The following is an 8,586-nucleotide window of genomic DNA, read 5'->3' as shown; positions in this document are numbered from 1 at the left end:
GCATCCAGGACAGGCCAGTCTCACATACCTGATCCAGTGGTTCCCAGAAATGCACTCTAATTGTGTGCCCCGTTGACTCTAAGTACGCTCTCCTCTTGTTCTGCATCTCTCCCTCCCTACCACATCCCACCCAGGAAAAGGAGGAGGAGGAGGACCTGGAACCTCTACAGACAGATCCAGGCAGGAAAAGGTCAGTGGTGGTCAATAAGTCAGAGGCTCTAGAAGATAATCCCATGGGTCATCCAGAACAGAAAAAAAGGAAAGAAAGAAAGAAAGAAAGGGCTGGATGTGGTGATACAAGCCAATAGGATATCCTAAAGAGACAGAGGCAGGAGGATCGTGAATTTGAGGCCAAGTGGTTCACAAACATCTGCAACCCCAGTTTTTCTGACTTCTTTGGACACAAGGCATGCACATGTATGGTACACATACATACATACATACATACATACATACATACATAACATACATATACATACAGGCAAAATATTCATACACAGAAGATTAATTAAGGAGTTATTTTTAAAAATTAGAAAGTATGAATCCATCTTCCTTACTCTGATGGCCACTTTACCATGCCCTGTCACCTCTGACTTCGCTTTAGACAGTGTTTCTGAATTGTGTCTAAACAGTGTTTCAGAGCAGACATTCTAGCTGCTCTGAAAATTCTGACAGCCATGAACCCAGGTTTGAGTGACATTTTCAGCTAGCCTAGAAAAAGAAAGGAAAACCTTTCTTGGTTTTCAGAATTGACTGAAAACCAAGGCTTCATTGTCTGGAATGCCCTGAAGGTATTCATTGCTGATGTAGATCAGTCCTTCATGGATCTTGCATCCATTACTATATCTCAAACAGCAAATTTGCCACGTTCAGGAAACTGTGTGTGAAAAAGCATGGCCATCTTGGCAAATGTGCAGCCCCAGCGGCTTCTGGTATCTATTTCTAACTCTGGTTCCATGCTTGTGCAGTCAACAGAGCTGAGTCCTAAATCCTAAGGGGGCCTTGGGGCTGCCTTCTGAGTTAGAGTAGTAGCTGCTATCCATTTAGCATTTTGCCCCCTGACAGACATTACACTAAAGACTAGCACATCTCACTGGGCCTCAGAATAACCCTATGAACCAAACGCGTGGGGATTATGATATTCACCTATTGATGAAGAAATGCAGAGGTCACAGGGCCATTAAGGCCTCACTCTGTGTAGTATTACCCGCCTTTGCGAGCACCCATGGTGGGTGGAAAGCTTGACTTGAACCGAAAGGAAACCCTTGAGTTGTAAAGGATATTTATTATTTATTTTTATTTTGTGTATGAGTGTTTTGCCTGCGTGTATGTATGTATCCTCAGACACTACTGTGTGTGTAGTGCCTGAGGATGCCAGAAGAGGATACCAGAACCCCTAGAATTAGACTGACAGACGCTCTCAAGCCTAGTATATGGGTGCTGAGAACCCAGCCAGGGCTCTCCACAAGAGTGGTGAGCTCTTAACTACTCCAGCCCCTCCTGACTGATTCTGATGAACCGATGTTGTGAGCAAAATCAGTTGTTTTGTTTAAAGGACTAGGAAATGAAGTTGCCCTGCCAGTCTTCCTGAAACAGTACAATTGTCTGGCAAGGCAACCCGTTGGGAAAAACAAACAAACAAACAAACAAACAAACCCAAGAACTACCATCTGATGACTTCCTCCTGTTCTACTTTTAAGCCTGTCTCTGGCTCAAAACTGCACTTTCCATGAGGCTTTCAAATCGGCTGGCAGATTTCTTGTCACGCGAATTAGCCTGAATCCACGTTAGAGAGAACTGTCATCCCTTCCCTTTGGAGTACATGTAAGTAGTAGAATCCAGAAAGCTAGAAAGGAGTGGGCTGGGACTGCTTAACTACTCGCATACTTGGACCACCCTCTCTCCGTAGGGAAGAGGAGTGCCGCACGGGCTTCTCCATAGACCACACCCTGGAGAGCTCCGCCCCCAGACACGCCCCGCGGCGCATTGTGGGATCTGTCAGCCCTTCCGGAGCCTGACGCGGCGCTAGGTCATGGGGATCCAGCCGGTAAGACCCTCGTTCGATGCCCTGAACCCGGGGTCCCCAGCCCAGCTGGTTCTGGGCAGTTGGCTCGGCAGGGCTGGGCTGTGCCAGCCCTGATACCAGGGTCTCGCTGCATCAGCTGAGGGTTGGGGACGCTGCTCTGCTCACTCCTGCGGCTTTGGCATTTTTTTCTCGATGGAGTTCGGGATCGCCGCCCCTGGCTCCCCACCCACCCCTTGGCTTTTCTTCAGCGTGGCGATCATGCTTCCTCCTCTACCCGTAGAGCCCGGTCCTGCTAGCCTCTCTAGGGGTGGGGCTGCTTACTCTGTTCGGACTAGCTGTGGTTACCTATCTGGTTCGAAGATCCCGCCGGCCCCAGGTCACTCTCCAGGACCCGGATGAGAAGTACCTGCTGCGCTTGTTAGACAAGACGGTAAGTTGTGAAGAAGGGCGACTAGGGTAGAGAGGGGACCGAAGTTCTATTTTGAGGGATAGCATCCACGGTGGTTGGATTACTCGAAGGGACTTGGCAGACCAGACCTGGTTGATAAAACATCTTGTCATCCATCCTCTAGACTGTGAGCCACAACACCAGGAGGTTCCGCTTTGCCCTGCCCACCGCCCACCACATTCTGGGACTACCTGTGGGTAAGGAAAAGGCAGTGGTCTTCTCTCTTTGGCATCCTATGAGATCGAGTCACTGCTTAGCTATTTCCCCTGTACACACCATTCTCCTTTCCTTACTTGACTTTGAATCCTTCAGCCTGTGAAGGACCACTCCCTTAGGGTGTGACTTCTGTGCACCTAAACACCTTTAACCTCTAGCAGTCATTCCTATTTCCTGTAGGACTTGTCATAACCCCCCTCTCACACCCAGCAAACACTAATTTCTTTCCATTGTGCAAACCCTCTGCTCACTTGCTGCTGCTAAGGTCCTGGCAGTGACTAAGTGAGTTTCTCAGGTAGGAGGAGGCAAGAACTACTGTCCAGGGATCCTCCCTGAGGGGACAGATCCTCCCTGAGGGCACAGTTTCTCCCTGAGGGGACAGTTCCTTGGACCTGCACCAAGAAGCAAAATATCCTTTCCTCTCAAATCTGAGTGTTTTTGAAAGGTGACAGGGCCATAGCACATTCGCAGCAGCTGTGTAACCCTTCCCATGGTTCCCAGGCAAGCATGTCTACCTCTCTGCTCGAATTGATGGCAGTCTGGTCATCAGGCCTTACACTCCTGTCACCAGTGATGAAGACCAAGGCTATGTGGATCTTGTCATCAAGGTAAGAGTAGAGAAAGGAAATCTTGGGACTGGGAAGATGGCCTTGTCTTTGGGTAAAGCTCTTGCTATACAAGCCTGAGTTTGTATTCCCTGGCACCCATGCAAAAGCTGGATACAGTAGCCCATGCATCTGAAATCCCAGCATGCCCATACTGGGAGATGGGAGATGGATACCTAAGAATTACCATAAACTCAGAGTTTGGGGGCCAGCTAACCTTTCAAAAATAAGAAAGATCCGGTCTCAAACAAGATGAAAGACACAGACCAACATCTGGGGTTGTTCTCTGATCTTCCCACACTTGCCATGGCAGGCATGCACACACACACACACACACACACACACACACACACACACACACACACACTACATACGTGCATATATACATGCATACACACGCGTTTTCTTCCTCTCTGCCTCATCAGGTTTATTTAAAAGGTGTGCATCCCAAATTTCCTGAAGGAGGGAAGATGTCTCAGTACCTGGATAGCCTGAAGATTGGGGATGTGGTGGAGTTTCGGGGGCCAAGTGGGTTGCTCAGTTATGCTGGAAAAGGTGATTATCTGTCTTTTCCTTCCTCTGTTCCTACAATGCCCCTCCCCCACACTCTGTATGTGTGCATGTGTGTACCTATGTAAGGTCTCCTAAAGCACCTATGCTACAGACAGCTGTGGAGATTACCAAAGTAAACCCTGCCTCTCCTTCCCTCCCTCAAAGTTTCTTCCCTCTGGCTAGGAACCAAAAGAGAAAGCTTCTAGTCCTTCCCAAGGGAACAGCTGGGTGCTGTACCCTACCCCTGGTGACAATCTAGACCACTAGGGAAACTAAAGTCACCCTGGCCCCGTGCCTATCACCCAATCAGGGAGCAATTCTCTGCCAGAGGATTTTTTCTCCACACACCTTCCCTTGCCCCTCACATGTCTTTGAATCTGAGTTTCTTTGAGGTGTGGCTTCTGTGCCCCCACTATGTGAACTAACTGGTAGGCAGACAGTCCAGCCCCTTTGTCCTTCCTGTGTAATTGTCAGGGCCAGTTTAACTCAAACCCCTGATGCAAGTCTCAGGATCAGATTTCATAGCAGTTGCTAAAACAGCCTAGGGCATGTTTTCAATTCTGCATTTGTTTACTTAGTTGCTGTTTTGAGCTAGCTCTAACTCTTCGCTTGACTTCTCAGGGAATTTTAACATTCAGCCCAACAAAAAGTCTCCACCTGAACTGCGAGTGGCAAAGAAATTGGGAATGATTGCTGGTGGGACAGGTCTGTATCACTTGAGGGATATTTTTGCTTGGTATTATTGGGTTTTTCTATGCAGATTTCTTTTTTTGTTTTGTTTTGTTTTTTGTTTTTGTTTTTCGGAGACAGGGTTTCTCTGTATTGTTTTGGAGGCTGTCCTGGAACTCCCTCTCTAGACCAGGCTAGCCTCGAACTCACAGAGATCCGCATGCCTCTGCCTCCCGAGTGCTGGGATTAAAGGCGTGTGCCACCAACGCCCTTCTCTATGCAGATTTCTATATGATCTCAGGTCCTATAATAGAGGACTAGCCATTAATCAAGGGATTTCCCCAGTAACTGAAGTCATAAGCAAGTAGAAGCAAAAAAATTTCACAGAACAAGAACAATAAATCAGGAGGTTCTCCACAAACTGAGTGGATTTAATGACTGAGAGAAACAGGTAAGTACGAATAGTTGAGGAGGAAAAAGCCAGGCCTGGTGGTTCAGGCCTTATAGTCCAGTTAGTTTGAATTAAGAAGTTCACAAAGTTTAGAGTCAGCCTAGGCTACATACATAAATACAGAGTTCTAGCCAAGCCTGGACAATTTAGCGAACACAGTGGTAGAAGAGCACTTACCTAGCGTGTTTGATGTCCTAGATTCAATCCTCTGTCACAAAAGGGGGGAAAGGAGTACTATAGTACCACACTTAGATACCTGCTACTCTATAAGTACTTAACTACGTGCCTTTCTCGTCTGCAAATGGAGACTCCTAGAGCTTAGGTTTCCTTGATTGATTTTGGTTCTTTGGTTTTTAGAGACAGGATTTCACTGTGTAGCCCTGGCTGTACTGCAACTCATTCTGTAGACCAGGCTGGCCTCTGCCTTCCAAGTGCTGGGATTAAAGATATGCACCAACACTGTCCAGCTACCACAAGGTTATTTAGTTAGTAATGGCCACAGCCACAGATTCAAATCTGACTCTGCCTAATTCCAAAGAACATGTTCTTACCCTCTGTAAGCAGTGTTCCAGAACTCTTATCACTGAGGCAAGATCTTGTTATGTAGCTCTGGCTGGCCTAGAACCCACTGTGTCCTCACAGAGCTATCACAGACTGCTGGGAATTAAGCCATGTGCTACCAGATATGGCCTGATAGATAATGCTTGTGTTCCTGCCTCCAAGGGACTTTCAGAGCAAGTGTCTCAGATTGACTCCTTAGAAGGGTTTCTACACTGTGTTCTTATGGGAATATTAAGCTCCAGAATCATAGGCCATGAAAGTGCAGGGGGAGGTCAGAGGATGAGACACAACAAGAAAACACGTGGAGTCTGAATGACAGCCTCTGAGATGACAGAGTTGGTCAGCACAGGACCTGGGACACAACAGAGAGAACACCTCTCTCTAGCCGATGCATCTCACTGTGGCGGCTCCTCCTGCAGGAATCACCCCAATGCTGCAGCTAATCCGGGCCATCTTGAAAGTCCCTGAAGATCCAACCCAGTGCTTTCTGCTTTTTGCCAACCAGGTTCGTTTGCTTTCCTCAGTCTCAGGATTTTAAAGTTGGCTGTGGGAATAGATAGGGCTGAGAGCGAGGACTGGCTCAGTGCCATTCTAGTCTCTGTCCACAAACCCCTCTGTGAATACAGGGTCCTCCCTCACAAGAAGAAGGGAAGATGGGGACCAGCAAGAAGAGGGTGTAGATTTAGTTTCCATTCCCCACATGGCATCTTACAACATTCTTTATGTCCAGTTCTAGGGCATCTGGGCTCCAGGGGCAATGGGCATCCATGCAATGCACTTACATACATGCAGGAAAAACACTCATAAAATAAAAATAAATACTGAAAAAAGAAAGGAAAGAGCCGGGCGGTGGTGGCGCACGCCTTTAATCCCAGCACTCGGGAGGCAGAGGCAGGCGGATCTCTGTGAGTTCGAGGCCGGGCTGGACTGACAGCCTCCAAAACAATACAGAGAAACCCTGTCTCTTAAAAACCAAAAAAAAAAAAAAAAAAAAAAAGAAAGGAAAGAAAGGAGGGGGGTTTAGTACTAAGCCAACCTTCTTCCCTGGCCCTAGGGAAATGAGAGAAGATGGAGGTGTCTCATGCTGAGGGTAGGGACTTGGGCCTTCTTGGTCACATATCCCTTTGTCATGGGTAAATGAGGTCGCTTCCTGATCCTTAGTGCCCAAAAGCACTGCCAAGTCTTAGCTCTCCTAGCACTTGAGCATGTCTTAGCATTCCCTTTCCTTCCTGGTTGGAAGGTTGTCATAGTAAAGAACTTTTCTGATGCGGGCCCAGGGCCCAACGTTCCTAAGACTCAGCTTCCCCATTTGCATTTCAGACTGAAAAGGACATAATCCTACGGGAGGACCTAGAGGAACTTCAGGCCCAATATCCCAACCGCTTTAAGCTCTGGTTCACTCTGGATCATCCCCCAGAAGGTATCTTGCCATTTCTGAACATCTGGATAGTCTTCATTATCTGAATAAAGACCTTGCCCCTCTTCAAGTTCTGCTGCCAGTAAACAGACCCTCCCGACACTGCCAGAATCCTAAATCTGTGTGCACAGACCAAATGATCTCCTGATCCCTTTCCTTCTGGCTCCTGTTTTTTTCAGGCGGGTGGCAGGGATGTGGCTATAGTTGCTCCTGTAACCTGAGACTTTCTCAGGATCCCCTGTGTGTTTACCCAAAGATCTGTCCTGGAAACATCGAATTTCCTTGCTGATATGGCTCTGAAATGTCTGTTCTCCTCTCCCTGTCCTCCAGATTGGACGTACAGCAAGGGTTTTGTGACTGCTGACATGATCCAGGAGCACCTGCCTGCCCCAGCAGATGACGTGCTACTGCTACTCTGCGGGCCACCGCCTATGGTACAGCTGGCCTGCCATCCTAACTTGGACAAGCTGGGCTATTCACAAAAGATGCGATTCACCTACTGAGCATCTCAACCTGCCTCCACATATGCAGTTGTCCCTAGTCAGTCCTTGACCACCATGAGGCCTAGAGCCTTTGCTAAGAGCATCAGCCTTTTGTGTCTCATCCTGGAACCTGGATGCTTGAAGAAGTGACACTCCTCTGGCTATGGTATAGGCAGGTCAGGCTGAGTCACTTCCTGGAAGCCTCCCTTATCCTAATCTCCATGTGGTAAAAGGTCCAGATGAAGCACATAAGGCACAGTCTCTTCTGTAGGGCCAGGAAGAAGAGAGCCTGTACATTTGTCATAAGGCTGGCTAGTCCCTGAGAACATCATGGGCTCACCTTCTTCGTGTCTGTGATGAAGGGAATGGAAAAGGTACAATACATTTTGCTCAATATTCAACTCTACTGCTTATGTGAGCACAGGTTGAGTGGGCTTATAGACATAGTCCTACAGAAAGTGAAGGAAAGGAATTATTTTCCAGAACTCTAAGCCTCAGAGAAAGGAGTCTGACCACATATTTGCATGTGTATCTCTCAGCCCTTGCCCAGGCTAGAGTGAAGTGGTTACCCACAATTTATGATTGCTGCTTGTAAAAGGAGTAGAGCCCTGGCTGTTCAAATAAATGGAGCTGAGGCCCTGATGATCTCAAGGAGTCATTGCGTCTTTGTCTCCTGATGCCTGAGGACATTGGAAGGGAAGGGCTCCCAGCACAGAATCTCCTGGGTGTTTTGAAGAGCTTCTGAGGAGTTGTGCCATGTGCTGAAATGTGAGCTGCTGCCACCAGACCCAGGGCTCATTCCTGCAGCTGTTCTGCAGAGCCAGAGCCCAAAGCCTCCCTAGAGGCTTTAGAGATGTAGGGAAGAAAACACAATCAGAGGGGGCTCTTAGAGTAAGGGTAGCCCTTCCAGTGGCTACTCTAATTTGATCATTGTTCCCTCTTTCTGTGGGCCTGCCTTCATGCTATTTATCAGAGTACCCAGCATACAAAACAAAGTATTGCCTTTCCATTTGGAAGGGACATCTGCCCCTTTAAAAAGTAACCTGACATCACCAACTCTGGACAGATTTGGTGACTGGACAGTGTTGGCCTGTCCCAGGCCCATCAGTCCTAAATAGCCTGCTATGCTTGAGAACTCAAGATTCAATCTCTTCACTTG

The 8,586-nt window shown here is 47.8% G+C and overlaps 1 protein-coding gene across 1 annotated transcript; it reads left to right on the top strand.

Annotated features, from left to right (window-relative positions):
- The first annotated feature begins 1,928 nt into the window (after positions 1 to 1,928).
- LOC101824618 (NADH-cytochrome b5 reductase 1) lies at positions 1,929 to 8,078 on the top strand. The gene is made up of 9 exons (XM_013115830.3): positions 1,929 to 2,047; positions 2,307 to 2,456; positions 2,599 to 2,671; positions 3,192 to 3,298; positions 3,721 to 3,850; positions 4,469 to 4,552; positions 5,948 to 6,033; positions 6,849 to 6,948; positions 7,276 to 8,078. Exons 1-9 carry the CDS (start codon positions 2,033 to 2,035, stop codon positions 7,446 to 7,448), a joined length of 918 nt encoding a protein of 305 aa, XP_012971284.1. The 5' UTR covers positions 1,929 to 2,032; the 3' UTR covers positions 7,449 to 8,078.
- Positions 8,079 to 8,586: the final 508 nt, after the last annotated feature.

The sequence above is a fragment of the Mesocricetus auratus genome, unplaced genomic scaffold, assembly GCF_017639785.1.
Source record: "Mesocricetus auratus isolate SY011 unplaced genomic scaffold, BCM_Maur_2.0 Super-Scaffold_100676, whole genome shotgun sequence".
Classification (NCBI taxonomy): Eukaryota; Metazoa; Chordata; class Mammalia; order Rodentia; family Cricetidae; genus Mesocricetus; species Mesocricetus auratus.
This window is presented reverse-complemented; position numbering and strand designations above follow the sequence as displayed.

Bases quoted from the DNA above. Each gene is read 5' to 3' on its own strand.
- LOC101824618 (XM_013115830.3), top strand. The intron at 4,553-5,947 runs GTCTGTATCACT...CTCCTCCTGCAG, and splicing joins AATGATTGCTGGTGGGACAG to GAATCACCCCAATGCTGCAG. The intron at 6,034-6,848 runs GTTCGTTTGCTT...TTTGCATTTCAG, and splicing joins TTCTGCTTTTTGCCAACCAG to ACTGAAAAGGACATAATCCT.